The sequence below is a fragment of the Athene noctua genome, chromosome 17 (assembly GCF_965140245.1).
Source record: "Athene noctua chromosome 17, bAthNoc1.hap1.1, whole genome shotgun sequence".
In the NCBI taxonomy this organism is placed as follows: Eukaryota; Metazoa; Chordata; class Aves; order Strigiformes; family Strigidae; genus Athene; species Athene noctua.
Genome location: NC_134053.1, coordinates 3,446,496 through 3,464,650, shown reverse-complemented (window position 1 = coordinate 3,464,650; position 18,155 = coordinate 3,446,496). Strand labels below are relative to the sequence as shown.

Here is an 18,155-nt window from a genome sequence, read left to right as displayed (position 1 = left end):
AGAAAAACATCAGATCTGTGTTGTAGAGTTTGTATGTTTTGTGCCTCTGGGTGGGTCTTCTGTTGCAAGAGAGAGGACCCTGGTCCTTTTAATCTGGGTCCGATCCAAGCTTCGTGTCTTTCAAACTCTGAGCTTGAGATTTACAAGTCCCCACCTTGAGAGCTCTGCATCTTTAGGGCTCCACCTCCTGTGTTTACAGTGTCAGATGATGGCTTCACACCTGATCCTTGACCCCCTGGACCAGATGCTTGCAGCACACTGACCAACTATGGCTTGTGCCTGCTTCTGGAGAGCAGGAAAGGCTGCAGCCATGTTTTGGCTCTGCTGAGACGAGTAGTGACTTTGTCACGCCCTTTTAATCCCATGAGCTAATACAAACCCAATCTAAAACCAAGTAGGATGCATGTCCCATGCAATGTGAGAGAAGATGCTGGAGATCTCTCTGGACACTGATGACCCAAAAACTTGCTTTACCATTGCCCTGAGCCTTGCATGGCTGTTGCCACCTCTACGAAGTGGGTGTTGCGTGCATCAGCCCATCCAGAAGTGCATTGCATCTTCTTTGTGCTGGTGCGAAGTGTTGGGATGGTGCAGAAGCAGCTCTACATGATGTTGGCTTCCATCTGTTTAGTCTCATCTCTGCAGTTGTCCCAGCGTTACTTCAGAGTGGTGAAGTCTGGTAGTGCTGAGGAGAGATGGTGCCATAAACAAAAGGTGACAAGAACAGTGCTGAGCAATCAGCTCTGCAGCTCCAGGGTGAATTTTTTTTTTTATTTTTTTTTCTGTGAACAAACCTAAGTATGTGGCGCTTGAGGCCATTCCTGATTCCATCAACTGCCATTTTTTAAAAGTCCTGTGGTGCCATTCTCATAGAGGTTTCTGACTGCGCCTTTAAGTGGGGTGGTCCAGGAAGAATGCAGGGGTGGAAGAAGAGGTCACTAGGCAGCTGCAGTTTTCAAAAGGTGGCGTCTCATAGGAAGTGCTAGTGATGGGTGTATGTAGCTGGCCGGAGAGCCTGACTGAGTACAACTCTGTGAAATACATACGCATTCACAGTGTTACATGGGGTGGCCTGAGATGTTTCCTCTCTGCAACTGTTGCTCTGTCTATTGGGTAAGTGCATGGCACCGGGAGGCTGTGTTGTATGTGAACAAATGTTTCTTGTATTGGGCATTGTCTGGTTACAGCTTGGCTTTCAGCACTTTGAGTTTTGTGGCAGCAAACAAGCTCATTGATATGGTGTTAGATCATTCTCGGAAGAGGGATATGGTTGTGGGAATTTTGTGGTGGGAGTGTGGTATATGAGGTTATGTAACAAAGTGCGGTTGCTTGCACAGAGTTAACTAAGCTTGCTCTAAAAAACACTTTTAGTTTCATTTCTTGCCATGCTGTCTGGTTTCGTTTGTTGTTGGAAAAATCCAAAATAACTCTAGTGAATAATCTCAGATGTACAACAGTGTTTTTGCGATTAAAGTGCTCTGTAGAGTCTCCTGTTCAGATGAAATAGCCAGTTGCCCCTTGCAGCAGAGTTCAAGAACAATAAGATGTTTTAGGAATATGCAATAATTTCTTGTCTCTAAAGGGCAGATTTTCCTCTTTGCTGCCAAACTAGGGCTGTTCTCAGTGCTAAGTGCTTGCTGAACAAAGTCTGCCAAAAAGTTCATAGAGTTGGTTTTGTTCTCATGGGAGGGCAGCAAGCAAGGACATTGAGCACACTGATCCCAATCTCTCAAAGAATCAAGTCTGCAGGAAATTCAAGTTTTCTTACTAAGGTACTGTACCCACCTACTGCTGCTCAGAGCTGGGTTCCCACTGCCCATTCCCAACGCCATGGTTATCCCAAAGCACTGTTCTCCAGGAGGAAAAGGCTGATATGCTATTGTAATAGATGGTACAAGTAAAGGAACGCTGACTAGGTGCTTTGTATTTCTGGTCTTCAGATACTATTTTATCACACCCGCCCAGACAGTCTGTTGTTAAACTGAAATAGTGCTAGCTCTTACGGTTTGTTTTTCAAAGCAAACCTTTTATATCACTTTTATCTAGTGCAGAAAGTATTTTCTGAACGTACAATAGTTTCTCAAAGTTAACAGTCCTTTTATGAGTTAGATAAGCTATATGACTTCCCTGTCAGCTTAAACACAGATGCGTCCCTCCTTTTATTAACACATTAATGAAAAAGTGAAAACATTAGGACAAAGTTTTTGAAGCAATCTGCATGAGGCATAAAAATAGTTACTCTGGGGAGTTAAGAACTAAGTATTTTAAGCTCTCTTTAAAAAAAAAAAAAATGTAGAGAGGACATTTGTGTCTGTTTGTGACAGAAAAAGTCAAAGTCTTGGTACACAGCAATGCAGCATGGGTGAAAGTTTTTGGATGACATCAAGCCCCGTTGCAGTTAATTGGTGTTTCACAAATGGCATCTTGAAGGGCCGGGATGTCACCTCATGTTATCTATGTCATTTCAGATGGGAAAATAGAAGTTCTCTTCTTGCATATATCAGTTCATTTCTGATAAAGCCAAAGTTGTGAAAGTGAAACCAAGGCAGACTTTGGTCCAGCCAGTGCATGTGTCTCACACAAAAAAACCTCTCAATTACTTGAAAATGTCCATCTGACTTCTATCTTGCAGGGTATTTTGTCCAAGAATGATACAAAGAAGCTGACCCATTTTATTTTTATGGGCTTATCTGTCCTTTCTGTTTTATCTGGCCAGTTGTATAGTCCTCATTTACAGACTCTATCAGGAGACGGATGAAGTTAACAGCTCAATTCGCACTAGTGTGAAGGGAGTGGCTTACACAGACAACAGGATCTGGGATACAGCAGAATACACTATACCAATGCAGGCAAGTCTTAATGTCATTCCAGAATTCAACTTCCACTGACACATCTGGTTGGTTTCCTGATGTGTCTCTATCCTACCATTCAGTGTGATTACTTTCCATTGGAGACAGCAATGTTTAAAGCCAAATCTTCCCTTCCTCCCTTAATATAAGGAAAAAATCCTCTTTTATGAGATTTCTGTGGTGCTATTTGTTAAACAATTTTTACATCATTTATTATTTTGGTAATAGCAAACTTAGGAACAGATTCACTGCAGTATAGCTGTACGAAACACAGTAGTGTTATTACCAATTAATGCTCGTGTGTCTTGGTTGTAATGCCAGTTTAAAAAAAGATCAGTGCCTTCTTGCCTCTAGCTGCTCATTCCTGCCCTGATGATGTCCCTGGCTTTTCTTGTTTGAGCTGGGTAGAATCTGAATGTTTATCAGGGGGAGATAGAGCAAGAACAGCCTTGTCATTCCAGGTGATGTTCTGGAATGACTGAGGTCTGAATCAAGTATGTGAAATTTCAGTCAAATTCATATTCTTTCCTCCATGTAGGCGGTAAACTCTTTTTTTGTGATGACCAACATCATTAAGACAGAGAATCAGATTGAGCAGAGGTGCCCTGAGGTAACTATGTTTTGTGATTTATACTTGGGATGTATCGAATGCATGTTGATGTAAAAGAGTGGACTGTTCTTGGACCAGTCTGGTACAAGCAAATACTGTTGCTCTTTATGTCTGTGTCTCAGCAGATAACGTGCAAGATCTAGTTTAATTGCTCCTTTTCTTTCTCGGGGAGTCAGCTGGCAGCTGTGACTTTGCTTCACACCAGTGACCTTGCAGTCAAACCTATCTGCATCACTTTCAGGAGGTGATGACATTCAGGCCAGTGATTGCTGTCCAGCTTCCCTGGCACTGTTGCTGCTCTTGAGGAAAACCCGAAGGAATGATGGAGCTACAGAATTGTTACCAGCTTCTCTGCTAATATGGCGCTCTTACTATTACCGTTGCTCATTCCTACATGTCCCCTTCCTTCCTTTCTGTAGGTCAAACCTGGTCGTCAGCTGCAGCTCTCCTTTTCATTTGGCTGGACTAGAAGTGGGACCTTGCAGAGTAGTTCCCCAATACAAGTTGACTTTCACTTGCAAAAGTATATGAAACTGTTACTAAACAAAGAATTAAATAGTCCCGTATTACATTTATTGTGCTTAATAGTATAAGAGAGAGTGTGGAAAATGGGAAAAGAGATAAATAATAAAGGAAAATGTTATTGTAAGCAAGGAAAGGACTTTTTTCTGGTTTTGCAGGTAGCTGAGCTTTTATCTCCTATAAGCCAAATCATTAGTAAGGGTTATACCTGCTCTGCATTGTTATTTTCTCTTATTATTTGATACTTTTACGTTGAAGCTGAGTAAGGCTTTTTACATAGGTGTGGTGAGGGAGATTATTTTTTTTTTAATCACTTTTATGTAATTTTTTTCCAGTATCCCTTCCCTAAAGCTATCTGCTCTTCAGACAAGTCCTGTGAAAAAGGAAGTGTAGACATCAACAGTCATGGTATGTAAACATTTTCAGATTGTAATTTTTTTTTGTGGGTACTATCTTCTATTGTATTATTGACCAGTGCAGCATGTGCAAGATCCAACTTGGAGAATGGCAGTAGAACAGTATGGAATCCTAAGAGATATCTGAGAAAATATTTTTGAAACCACAAAACAGAGTTCTTACCAGCTCGTGTGTGCCCTTACTAAAAGGAGAAACGGTGGCAGGGAGCAGAGGAAGGGAGATGTGAAGAAGAGCACTAACTGGTGTGAATGAGTTCTTGTTGAAGTCCGTGGCTGCTTAGCAAGTGGAGTGACTGCGGGATCTGCTTGAAGGGTCTGTAACACCCCCTATGATGGTTCAGTAGTTCTCGGAATAAGTCAGGAGACTCCTGTCCTTTTTCTGGGATCAGTTGTCCAGAAGGCATCATACTGTTTTCATCAGCTATCTGAGTTCTTTGTAGGGCTGAGATTCCCTGAATTTGGGCGGATGGCTGGATTATTATCTCCTCTGGTAAAGACTGAATGCTCACAGAAACTGCAGACTAGTACAGAAAGAATGAAGGTTTCCTGCCCATCTTTATATCCTGGTTTAATTTGCCCATGTTGTTGAATTAAACTTCTGACTGAAACAGTTGGTTTCTTGATCTATCCCAAGACTGAGATATGTAACTTTGTACAAAACTGTAAAGGAAACTATTTCACCCTCAGCCCAAACAATGACGAGCACCGTTGACCCAAGTAAATGGCTAAACAAGGACTGGTGAGGTGTGGCAGAACCATGGTTTGGGTGGTTCTTTCTACAGCTCCCTCTTATAGAAAGCCTCAACAATCTGAAATGTCGGGTTCCCTGTCTTACATTTGAGGAGGAATCCACTGATATGTTGAAATTGTCTCTAATAGTCGAGAAACTCTTGTCTTTGCTGAGTAAGAGCTTGTTTCTCTACAGGAATTCAAACAGGAAGATGTGTGTATTATAATGCAACTGTTAAAACCTGTGAGGTCAGAGCATGGTGCCCTGTGGAATCCATGGAAAACCCCCCTGAGTAAGTGAAAGAGATATCTGCATGGTTTTAATGTCAAAAGAAGGATTTACTTTGACAGTCATGATCTTTTAGGATAATCCCTTTGCCTAGGCACGTCTAGATCTCATGTATGTAAAACAGCCATACCATTAACACTCTTTATAATATTTAAATAACTTCTAACAATCTGTCCTACTGTATGATTCTGCAGTGAAGTCATAGCCTCCAGTTTGTATCATCATGCAGCTGCCATAGAAACAGTTTTAGATGTCACAGGCTCATCTTGAATTCACTAGAGGCATTTGGCTCATTAATTCAAATGTCAAGGATAATGCATCAATGTAAGATAGGTTTAATCAGTGACAGAAATAAAAGGTTTCCTAACTTGGGGTTTTCTTCTGCAAAGGCTTAGGGCTCTATGGTGCAGAAGTTCTTTGTGGGTTCATTTATGACAGTGAGGTTGCTTCCACCTCCCAGAACAGAAGGAGGAGGTTGGTTGTCTGTACATTGTGTTGCAGGCTAGTGTTCAGGGATCCACCTCAGGCTGAAGAACAGTCTCTCCAACCTCTCTAGGTAGATGATAAAGGCCTCAATGATGGCATCTGGAATAGCGAGCTGAAGAAAACTCCAGGAAAAAGACTTCATGGAACAATGCTCCTGTGACCTAGAGAGTAGGATGGGGGGGCCTTGTAGCCATCTTTTTTTTGTAACCCCGTGACAGTACAGTGTTCCCAGATGAACATGTTCTATTCTGTATCAGCCAAAGCATGAAAAAATTTTATAAAGGATTTGATTTCAACTGAAATGATGGAAATTATACTCTAAGAGAGCCAATGACAATCAATTTTAGCTCATCTCAACCAGCTTTGAAAGACATGTATAAGAAACTAGGTCAATTATCACTTTTATTAACTCATTGCTTTTAAAAGATACAAGCATGATTCTATGTATATATCCCATCTAACCCCCTAATTCAGGGTTTTCTGCAGAGACTGAGCATTTTTTCCACTGCCAGGTCCATTCGAGAGCCCACAATGCCTTCTGCAGCTCCTTCTGCTGAGCTTTTTCCAGCTCTTTAAAGGAATTTCCATCCCTTCTTCTGTGGACAGAATTGTGATCTGAAAAAGGCTTTCTCCAACAACAGGAAGGCTGCATTGTTCATACGGCTTCCAAGAAAGATATGCATGAGCTTCCTGAGTTAATGAAATCCTAGGGGGTTTTAAAAAGTTTCACTGACTGCCAGTCATTTTTAAATGTCACACTGCGTAGGCTCACTGCTGTGTATATTACAGGGGGAATTTTGCTTTTAATTACATGGCACAGTTGACACATTCTGTCTTGTTTCCTAACCTTCCTCTAAAGTGCCAATAGTTGGTCACTACCAGGGACCAACAATAATGGGTAAGAGCTTTGATCCAAACCTCTAATTTATAAAGTTTCTTCACAAGTTCCATTGACAAGGAAAAAATGAGGATTCACTAAAAAGCAAAGTTGAGTGTTTTTTTTTCCTCCAGAATGATACATATGACCAAGGTCAGAACACAGGAAGCTTTGCCATCTGGTTGAGATACTGAGGTAGCAATGTTGGGCTTTGGTTACACCCATGATTGTCTTCATTGTCCAAATTCCTTTGAAAGGTATGTTTCATGAACTATACAGGCGACCTCCTTTTCCTTCCTGTTAGTTATGGCAGGAACTGAACAAAGACATTGCATGTTGCCAAGAAGATTCTTTTATTTTTGATCGTTCCTTTCAGCCTGCAGCAGGGCACAGTTGTCAGATTAGCTGGCTGAAGGACAGAAGAGCCTTGCATCAGATTCCAGATGCTTCCCAGCGGATGAATTACAGTTTCAATTATAGGTTCATTCATATTTAGTTCTTTAAAAATTAACACACTTTATTAATATCTTGACTATTATACACTGGAAGTCATCAGTGACTTTTGTGTCCGGGTAGCACCCACAAATGTTAATTTGGTTTGCAATCAAGTCTCATTCGTTGACTTGGTTTAGAAGACACTCATGACAAGTCCCTCATGGAAGCTGCACGTCATCCAGCTAATGTGCTTCTTGTCATCACAGTTCTCTGATGCAGAGGCACTGCTCAAAATACAGTGATAGGAAAAATATTCCTTGCTTAGAAGCACTGTCCTTTATGTGGATGACTGCTTCGAAGACTGGGTTTCCCCCTTGGAATCACTGTCTTGATGGAAATTAAAATGTTCCTGGTTATTCTTAAATGGAACAGTGCCAGTATTCCAGTTCAGCATAGTCCCTGTGCTAGACAAACAATGCTAAAAACTTTCTCTCTTACTTTCCTATAGCTCTGGCAAGTCCTGGAGTATAGCAGAGCTTGTCTCACACAGTCTAGGCCAAGGCTACCCAGCTAGCAACTTGTGGGAAGATTCCTTCTTTCCTGCCATATTAGCTTCAGAGAAATCACTCTTTCGAGGAAGGGTCAGACTGTCAGCCTGCTTTCCAGTGTGTCTGCGTTCCACCTATGGATTTAGTGATGCAAACCACTGTAGGGGAGGTCCTAAAACTGGAATCTGCTAGGAAGGCAGCACAACCTTTGGTGTTGTGACTGACACCTGACTGCCAGAGACATCCTCTAGGATTGAGCGCATGGCTCATTTTTATACTTCTACTACCTGTGCAGCTCTGGTGTAAATGCCCACCTCTCCGTGGGGATCAGCAAGGAAACTGCCAGTTCACTGTGCAGAAATCATCAGCTGTCAAATGGTGCAATTTCTTACTACTATTCTATAGCATGATTTCTATGAGAACTCTCCTGAGATCATATTTCAGCTGCATGTAGAGATTCTAGTTAGGCTTGGCCCACACAAACAAGTGCAATAGAGAGAGAACAATTTATACCTAAAACTTAAGAAAACCACCTGTATCTTTCTTGATTCCCCAAGCCACCTAACTCCCTGCATTTCAATCTGTTATTCTTAGCAACATATTCCTCCTACTGACAGCTTTCCAGGTAATAGTAAAGTAGCATAACATTAACTGATGTATTTAAGTAAAAGAAGTTTTTGTTAATTTAATGTTTCTTTTTTAGCCCTGCTGTTCTGAGGCATTCTGAAGATTTCACTGTGCTGATAAAGAACAACATTCACTTCCCAAAATTTAATTACACCGTGTAAGTGCAAGCATTCCTCAATGCTTTCTGAAGAGTGAGTAGTTGTGCTCTGAAAAAAAAGAATTGTATAAATTGGCACCTTCTTTACTCAAAAAGGCTATGCATTCAGGGTTGTATCTGCCGGAGTGATAAATCTCAAGTTTCTATAATTCTTTAGCCCTATTAATCCTTCAGGAACCAAGAGAAATAAGGAGAGCTTGGGAGAAGAACCTCCCAGCATAATTATTTCTCTTATGCACTGGACAACAGAATTGTTCATTCAGATACACTGGTTTATGTTAGGGTAAAATTACTAAAATATATCACAAAAGACATGTGATTGAAATTATAAGGTGAAAGTGTTGAGTATACACAGGTAAAATTTTGCTGGTGATAATAGCCAAAGAGTAAAGAAATCATCTTGATTGCCAGATCCCAGTTAGGGATATATAGATCTGGTAGCAACAAAACCAGAAGCTCGTATACTTACAAACAGAGCACATTTAACACAGGTTCTAGTTAGTAAGGGTGAAGTCCCTTACCTGTATCCGTAGCTGCTCCAGCTTGTTTTTAAATTTAAACAATTGTGTGTGTTCTTCACAGACTAAATATTCCACAAAATTTAAATACTTCCTGCACATACAACAAGAATACTTCCCCGCACTGTCCAATTTTCCGTCTGGGAGATATTATTCAGGAAGCCAAAGAGAATTTTTCTGAAATGGCAGTAAAGGTCTGTGATACCACTTTTTTTTCATGCTCAGTTTCAGCTTCCTTGATTCTCTTCTTGCATGTTTTTCTGCCTGCTGTATCATGGAATTGTTCTAGGTTTAGAAACTGATGTATGAGAAGCAAAGTAATCCCAGCTTTCAAGAATTAAATGTGCTTAACAGCTCACTGGATGGGACCCATGTTGACAGAGGTGATATTATTTTGTTAGTATTGTAGCATGTAGAGGCCCTTTTACAAATCCAAGTGCATTTAAGTAAGTCCTATACAAGGCTGCCACTTGCGGTCATCTTTTGATTCTACTCAAGCAGATCCTAAATCATGTTGCTGGGGGAATCATCCAAAAGTCAGACTGGCACAAATGGCAGCTTATGTTCAGAGTCAAAAAGCACTTATTTTTGCCATTACATTTTTACTCTGTTCTTTAGGGTATTGAGCCAAATGCCCTTAACACAGTATCCAGCCATACCTCTAGAAAGTCAATATTAACAGATGGGTAAAATAAAAGTAGAGACAAAGTGTCCTGCCCAGAGTCATCAACTGAGCCACATTTACTGATTTGCAGCCTGGCACACTGCATTCAAGATGAAACATTTGGACTAGGTGCCTACAAAACTTAGGCTTTTGGTTTGAAGCTCTGTGTAGTTTAAAGCAATGAAAGAACTGTCACAGTATATCAGCTACATCCACACTTGGGCTACTAAGATGAAGAGAAATAAGAAGATAGGAAAGGCCTGAATGGTGGCTTCTGGGTCACATAACTAAGTCACTTCCATAGAAGACTGCTTGATTGGCAAATGTTGCTTGTTAACGTGTCTGTAGAGATATGTCCCTGCCAGTGGCATCCCTCAAGTCTCCACTGACTTTAACAGCAGTTAGCACAGGCAGCCATCACAGCACTAGTCCCTAAACTTACTGTTTCCATTTCTAGGGAGGAATCATTGCCATTGAGATTAACTGGGACTGTAACTTGGACAGGTGGTTTTTCAACTGCCATCCAGAGTATGGTTTCCGCCGCCTTGATGACAAAAAAATAAAGCCTGGATTCCAGTTCAGGTAAAAAATGTTATATGAAGGCATGTTTTCTGAGTTGAAGCAGAGATGCGATGAGGTGAAGGGAATGGTGACTTGGAATGACAAGATGTTTCATTCTCCTTCTTCACTCTTGTAGTCATGTCCTTAATCTGCAGTTACTGTAGTTGTGTAGATGTATCATCATGGTCATTTTGCAAATGGGCATGCTTGTATTGCAGGAGATTTTATTTCTGTATTGAAAGGCCTAGAAATTTCTCACAAGTATTCTGGGAGTAAACACAAGAATTGTTTGGGCAGATTCCACCATACGGCAATCGAGGCTTGAAACTACCTAAACTTGTGAGTTTCCCAAGGCAATTAACACAAATAAAATAACAAAGTGTTTTTCTTCCATCTGGGTAACCCCACAGTTCACTGAATCAAGATTTATTCAAAAGCAAATTAGAGCTTTTGGTTCCGTGTGCATGTAGCAGATTTATGAGAAGTTTGACGTGACTCCAGTTCTGAATAGTTACACAAACCTTTTATCAAATGCTTATCAACACGTTTAAAACTAAAGCTGTCCCTCAGATCTCGGTCAAAACTCTTGTGTAACAACACTCTTTTGACTCATGACGTGATTATTATTACATGATAGGTTTTCATGCATTTGTGATGCTAACATGAGTGCCATAACTGCCTAGGAACTGCCAGCGTATTCCAAAGTTGCATCGTGCTGGAGCTGTGCAAACAAAGAACAAATAGGTGTTCCCTCTGTCCTGGCAGCCACGGACAGGAGATGGGGGAGATCACAAGGAAAAAGCAAGACAGCAACCTTTCCATTGAATACGTTTTTGTAGTCAAAGCCGTTTCTGAGAAGGCTTTTGGAAGAAGACAGTGGAGTAGTTTTGAGGATGTTTACTGTCAGATTAACAGCTGCGGTCAAAATGCCAAAAATGGTTTTGCCCAACATTTGCTATCTTTTAAGTATCACAATACCAGTCTGTAGCAAGGTTGTTTTGCTGCAGTTCAGCTGAAATCTCTGCTGCAGGAAGAGAGCCTGGTGTGAGAACACAGGCTGCTGGGAGAGTGTGCACGGTGCCAGACCACATCCTGGTGGCCTGACTCTGTATCTGTTAATCGGGGGGTTTATTGGCAAAGAAATGCCATTCTCTAATGTCTCCAAAATTAAAAAAGAGGAGCAGAGTAGTTTGGTGCAGCACTTTAAAAAGCAAAGAGAGTGGAAGTTGAAAAGCAGTGAATAGATTGAGCATAATACTATTTAAAACAAGTGAACATGCACAAACCCTGACACACCGTTCAGCTTGTTTATGCCAACTTGTATAAACAGAGCTGCTGATTTCAGTAGAACTACCCAAGTGAGCAAGGAGGGGAGAACTAGAAATGATGTTACAATTAAGATCTTCAAGAAAACTTTTTCGTCATAAGAATGTAAAATATTATCATATCAAAGGTTCCATCCAGCCCAGTGTCCTAAAGCTAACAAAGATCAATAGCAGGAGAAAATTTTGGAAAAGAGTGTAAGAAACAGGGCTCGTGTAGAATGCTGCTTACCTTGCAGTCTAGCTGTCCTGGAAGTGAGGAAAGCTACTTTGGGCAGCTTATAACCTCTGTGTGCATGGAGCCCTATTGATTTCATCTCAGTTGCAAAAGGAATTTTGTGATAGACTTAAATGGAAACAGGCTTTAACCTTCCAAAAGAAAATAACTACTTGAGGTGCAAGGGAGCAAAGCTTCAGCCAGTGATCAAAAAAGCTCTTAACAGGTCACCTCTGAGCACAGAGCTGTTCGGAGAAGGCTTCTGTCCATCAAGAGCAGATGTGAAATAACCTCTACCCTGAGGGCTAGAGAAAACCTCTGATTCTGGAAAGAGTTAGGAAAACTTTCAGATAAAACCTAACTGACCTGTAGGCTTCAAAGGCGAAGAGCTGACCAGACTGGGCACAGACTGTGAAACTGTTCAGCACACAAAAAAGGAGATTTCATGTCTGTGCAAGCAAGGAGAAAGCAGAACACATTACATTGTGTTTTTCTGAGTGACTCACTGCCTTCATAGAATACAAATCAGATTGTGGTGAATGGGAAGCAAACAATCGCATGATCTTGGGGACTCTGATTAAAAGCACTCAAAGTTTGCCAAACTTAGCTTGCAGTAGGATGTGCAGGAGAGTGGAATCACGTAAAAGCTTGCTCTGGGCTAGCTTGTTAGCATCGAGATGGCAAAGCAGAGCAGCAGGGACTGAACCCAATGAGAAAGGAAAGGAGGAAAATGTATTTTTCTTTAGATGTCTCCATTATCTGAATGAGTACCTGGAGATGCTAGAAAGCAGAGGGCTGAGCTCATGACGTTGACACCAGACATATCCTATTAAAAGGTTTACTCTTTCTGTACTTGAACAACTAACCAACTATAAAACAAATTTTGATTAGCAATGACAGAGTAACCTGTGAGTATCTGCTGCTCCTGGAACTGACCTTCTGTCCTTTTGGCTAAGCAAATTCACATTCAAATTCAAATTATTTATCTAAACGAAGGAGAATGGGAGTCAGAGATCACTCAAGTAAACCAGTCAAGAACAATACAGCACTTTAAGTCCTGACAGCATGTCTGAGGCAGAAGACACATGGGTATTGTTATCAGAGGTTGTTGGATATTAGTAGCATTGTGTGGTTTATATGTCTTGCAGTTTAATGTAATGATTTTGTCTGTACTGCCAGCTTTTCACTGTCAGATTAAAAAAGATCTCTTTGTTTCATGCTCTGTGACTGCTTATTGATCCATAAGCTGATGTGAGCTGTGCATCAGGAGGGTCATGTTCTTGATAGAATAAAACACTGGAAGTTAGTAAAGGCTCACATGAATCTCTGCTGATTGAGGGATGGAAGATGGCCGATATCCAGCATGCTGAAGTGTGCTCAGGAGTTCAGAGCTCGTCTTGGATAACATGATATTAAAGCCTCCAAAGCATGGGCACTCTTGCCATTGCCAGCTCCTCACGTATCCTCACCAGGGTTTTCTCTCTCCTTTACCCGTGATTGAACTGCTTTCTGCAGCTTCAGGTTCCAATTTGAATTGAGACAGCAAAACACTCATTGGATATTAGTTAGATTTTTAATTTGTCTAAATCTCTATGTATGTATTAATTTAGTTTAGACTGCCAGGTCAGATGCTGGACAAAGTACTGTTCATCGAGCTGGCCTCAGCACCTTCCCTTCAGAAGTCTGAAAGGGCTGGAGGAAGAAGGGAGAAGAAACTCTGCAGCCTCATGGCATTATATCCCCCAGGGAAGCTGCACAGATCTTCATTTACTCTTTTGCAGATATGCAAGGTACTACAAGCTGCTACCAAATGGGAAGGAGCAAAGAACCCTTTTCAAAGTCTACGGAATACGCTTTGATGTCCTTGTCTTCGGCACAGTAAATGCCATTCTTTTTCCTTGTGGAGGGACAAGAAAGCTTGCTATTTCCTTAACCCCACTTCTGCCTTATACTGCTCTCCCCTCTCCTGTCCATCATTCTGGGATGGAAGTCATGTCAGATGAGTAGATGTAAACTGAACTGAGCAGCATAGGAGAGCAAAGCTGAGGATGAAATGGCAGGGGTGGGTGGGAGGCAGGATTGTTGTTTAAAACTGAGACAACAGCAGGTATCCCCATGACATGATGTTACCGTCATGAACACTGTGTGTCACCGCTGTGTCCCTCTCAAGTGGGTTATTCTCCCCTGCAAAGTGTCTAAGATGGTCTATGGAATTTTGGGATTGATTGAATTGTAGAGACAAAGATACATTGTAAAGAGACAAAAAGAGAAAAGGCATTAAGTTGAATGGATGATAATAGATCTGGCCTCCCAGTTATTCTTTCCTGCTTTCTTTCAGGGTAGAAAATTTAACCCCATTGAACTCATTAAAAACATTGGGTCCATGATGTCCTATTTTGGCTTGGTGAGAGACATTTTTTGTGTTAATAAAACGAATTCTGGAGATAAAGCCTCATTTAGAAAGTGGAATCACCATTTGCTTTTTTTTTTTTTTTTTTCATGTGCAGGTTGCAACGGCCATTGAAATTGCTATTTGTGTAGGTAATTGCTCCGGCTGCTGCAAATCACCATTCTACAGACTTTACAACAGGAAAAAGACTGAGACTGTGCTGAATCCAAGACAGGTAAAGAATGTAAATTGCTGCTGTGTGGATACAAAAATGCAGCTGATCCAGGAAGATTCCATGGAGCTGTGCACTGCATGAGTGTAGTGGGCTCTACCCACTACATGGCATGGCAGAGTCACACACACCAGCTCTATCAGGGAAACCTGCAGGGAGTAGTGAGCCTTCAAAAAAGCAGAAGGATATCATGAGAGGGCTGTCCATGAAGAGGGCACTGCTCAAAGCCTCTTCCCTGCCAACTTCAGTTGCTTCTTCCTCATTTTCAAGACGTTAATTGTTACTTCTGTAGGCTGCCTCTGCTAATCCCCCAGCATTTTAGGCATGTATTTTTAAAGAAGGGTGAAGAGAAGAGTACCTGAAGGCCCTGCACAACCCCACTCCTACAGCTAGTTCCATACCTGTTCATTCCCGTTCCCTCTGTCCCTGCAGCACCCCATGTCCTGTCTGTGCTGGACACTGGAAATACTGGTCCTTGCAACATGCATTTGCAGGGGGTGGTTGTTGGAGTACAGGCAGCAGAACCCAAGCCCTGATGTCAGGTCTATGCTGTGTTTATCCCCAGTTCTCCAAGTAACTACTCAGCTGACAGTGCTCATTTCTTCTGCTGCACAGGTGATGTATGTGTCCTACGTTGATGAGCCACATGTTACCTTGATAAAGAAGCCTCTGAAAACAAGCTTGCAGCATACTCAAGGCAGCATTGTTGAGGTAAAGACAGACACTAACCTTTGGGATTCTCCCTTCAGAAGGGAGAACTGAGGAACATCATTCCAAACTGATTTGGGTTTCCACCACCGCCACCCCCCCCCGTATTTCCAGATTAAATTCTGAGGGGTTAAAACTACATTCTTACTGTCCGCTTCAAGTTAATCGGTCCTGTGAGCAGAGCATGTTATTTTCTAGAGTCAGCTAAAATTTGCTGCTTTCCTGTGATGCGTATGTGCCAGCGGGAGTGCGTTGGTGTAGAAACAACTTGCGAGGTGTCGATTCGATTTCGCTAGGGTGGGTGTTGGCAACACAGAAAGACAATCCTCCTCCAGATCTGCTGATCTATCGTCATTATCCCTATTGTGCTGTGTCAAATGAAAAAACCCCAATGGTAAGGATCACTGGTGTAAAGTCTCCCTGCAGTTGGATGAAACAGCGAACGCTGGTTTCTTTCATTTATGTTGGGAATTGTTGTTACAGAGCGACTTGGTGAAATTCGACGATGCTGGCGGCTGCTGCCCCAGTGAGGCTGAGGAGAATGATGATAATGAAGAATACGCGCTGACACGCGCTCTCAGACAAGAGGCCTTTTCCCCGTACCTCCCAGAGTGGTGCTGCTGTGGCAAATGCCGGCCAACACAGGAGTACCATGAGCAGCTCTGCTGCCGAAGGAAAGAAGGGCCGTGCATCACAACCTCCCAGTTGTTTCAGCAGCTGGTGCTGTCCCGTCACGCCCTGAATAAAGCCCTTCTCTACAAAGACCCCTTTCTGGACTTGACGGATGACAGAATCAACGACCAGCTGCGTCACCTTGCTTACAAGCAATACGTACGCTGGCGCTTTGGCTCGTTTGATCTGGAAGACAGAGCTGTCGTCCCGAGCTGCTGCAGGTGGAAAATTAGAGATGCTTATCCCAAAGCAGACAACAACTATACTGGTTTTGAGACGGAATGAGGACGTAGTACAACTTGAGCTCACACTGTGACCCACCTTGGGCATTTAACCTTTGTTTTCTTTCACAGGCCTTTTAAAAAAGAGAAGAATGTGTGTGACTTCCCAAAACGTTCTGTAGTACTGCTGATTTCTGGTACACTGTCTTTGGAAAGGCACCATTGCCTACTGCTTAGCATAGAGGAATAGATACCTTGAGCTAAAGTGCTTACTTCTGCCTTTGCTTCATTCTGTGAGTCACCCCACGTGGTCTGGAAATGCAAGCTTTGGGGTGAGTTCTTAGCGACTACCATTTAGTGGGAGGTTCCAGGCCTCCTGCCTTTGCACTAGCACATACCCGAATCCCCCCTGAGTCAGGAGATGACCTGAAAATACGGTGGAGCTGAGCGTCATCTCAAAACATGACCCCTGAAGGAAGTCCAAAAGTCACTTGAAAACGTGGTACTGAGCATTTTTCTCCCCCAAGCCTCACCACCTTTCTGCAGCCCTGGATCAAGAGGCTCTAGAAAGATGCCACTGAGCATGTAGTTTAGTAACTCAACCATTGAAGGCCTCATGGTCCATCCAGATTAAACAGGCTCATTTTAGATGATTTCAGTGACACGGATAAAGCATTTTCTGAAAAGCTTGGCTGTTCTCTTTGTATTATTCCTTTTAGTTTGAACTCGGGAATTAAAATGAAAAGTACTTTTGCTGTCTTTATGTAATGTTTTGGGGCATTTCATTCATACACACTGAAATTATAATGTTGGACTTCGGCCTCCTGTTTGCTCTTAGCTTCAAACAGGCCTTGCCTCTTACACCTCCTCCTACTGAACTTGGCACAGTGCGAGTTGCTTTGTGCTGTGATGCGTAAGGCCAGACTACAGCCCAGGAGCAGCAAACTCAGGGTAGATTAATCTGTGCTCCAACACCTTTTCAGTTCTTTCTTTTTGTTATACTTGGACGTGTTCTATTTTTGTAGAAACAAGGTGAAAAGGATTGTAACATGTATATTCTGCACTCCTTTCAACTAAGCTTTGTTCTTTCCAAGCTAATCCTGCAGTCTGCCATTTCCGTTACCCACATGTATTTTAAGATATATTGCTGGCAGATTATGCCAGGTGTGTGTATCTTCAGTTAGAACAAGCATTAATTGTATTAACGTTCATATTGCAGCGTCTTACCTGTTTAGAATGGGAAATACAGTTGTCATTAATGCATTCTAGTTGCAATACATGAACCCACTCTCCTTTTGGAAGAATTACACTGAATATTCACTAAAGACGGCGATTTTAATCTCCTTTCACGTTTGGATATAGATTCTTACTTATCCCAGCTTTTTTTGGTCCTTCCAATTTTGATTGTTTTTGTAATAAATAGAGAATTTTACTAATCCATAGCTGACTCAAAGTCTCTTTAATAGTTTCATGCTGTCTGAAATTCCCACTGCCAATTTGCCAGCTCACTTCATCTCTTTCTAATGATTTACCTGCTATTATGAGGGTTGTGGTCATGTTTCTAAATAAAGCACTGTGCTGGGCAGCTCAGCATCAGGTGGAAGGTGCATGAATTAGGTGGTGTGGAGCTCCGCTTTTAAAGATTAATTCTGCAGGAGGATAAAGGATTTGCTCATTGTGGAGGGTGACAGGCTTAGATATGCTTCTGCTATCTTTTGCAGGCAGGTGCTCTGGCCTTGCCCTGAGCTGGCTGCAACTTACGTCTTGGTGTTAGGATGGCCCTTGCCTGAGGTCATCTGTCCAGCTTCTTTCTGAGATTTAGCAGCCAAGACTCAGGAGAGGGCTGACAGTAGCAGACTTCCAGGTAACGGCTGACTCACGTCTGGCCAGTATGGAGGTGAAAAGCTCCCCATAAACTTGCTAACAAAGAGTAGCACCGGAAAAAAAAAAAAAAAAAAAAGTCTCCCAGATTTAGGAACCAGGTTGAGAGCATCCTCCTCGGGATGACCCACCACCCGCACTGCCCAAGGCCAGCGGGAGGCCTCAGGGCTGAGCCGAGCCGCGGGTTATCCCGGTCTGCCCCGAAGAGCGGCGGTGAATCCCCTT

The 18,155-nt window shown here is 42.2% G+C and overlaps 1 protein-coding gene across 1 annotated transcript; it reads left to right on the top strand.

Annotated features, from left to right (window-relative positions):
* The first annotated feature begins 667 nt into the window (after window positions 1–667).
* Window positions 668–17,483, top strand: P2RX7 (purinergic receptor P2X 7). Its single transcript, XM_074920972.1, has 13 exons — window positions 668–1,113; window positions 2,717–2,849; window positions 3,388–3,459; window positions 4,317–4,389; window positions 5,323–5,419; window positions 8,465–8,545; window positions 9,128–9,257; window positions 10,185–10,309; window positions 13,609–13,705; window positions 14,166–14,231; window positions 14,335–14,451; window positions 15,064–15,159; window positions 15,640–17,483. Exons 1-13 carry the CDS (start codon window positions 989–991, stop codon window positions 16,111–16,113), a joined length of 1,686 nt encoding a protein of 561 aa, XP_074777073.1. The 5' UTR covers window positions 668–988; the 3' UTR covers window positions 16,114–17,483.
* The last annotated feature ends 672 nt before the right edge of the window (window positions 17,484–18,155 follow it).

Excerpts from the sequence above, each read along its gene's own strand:
- P2RX7 (XM_074920972.1), top strand. The coding sequence starts at position 989 with ATGGGTGTATGTAGCTGGCCGGAGAGCCTGACTGAGTACAACTCTGTG. Across the intron at positions 9,258-10,184 it reads TTTCTGAAATGGCAGTAAAG|GGAGGAATCATTGCCATTGA; the intron begins GTCTGTGATACC and ends TTCCATTTCTAG. Across the intron at positions 14,232-14,334 it reads TGATGTCCTATTTTGGCTTG|GTTGCAACGGCCATTGAAAT; the intron begins GTGAGAGACATT and ends TTTCATGTGCAG.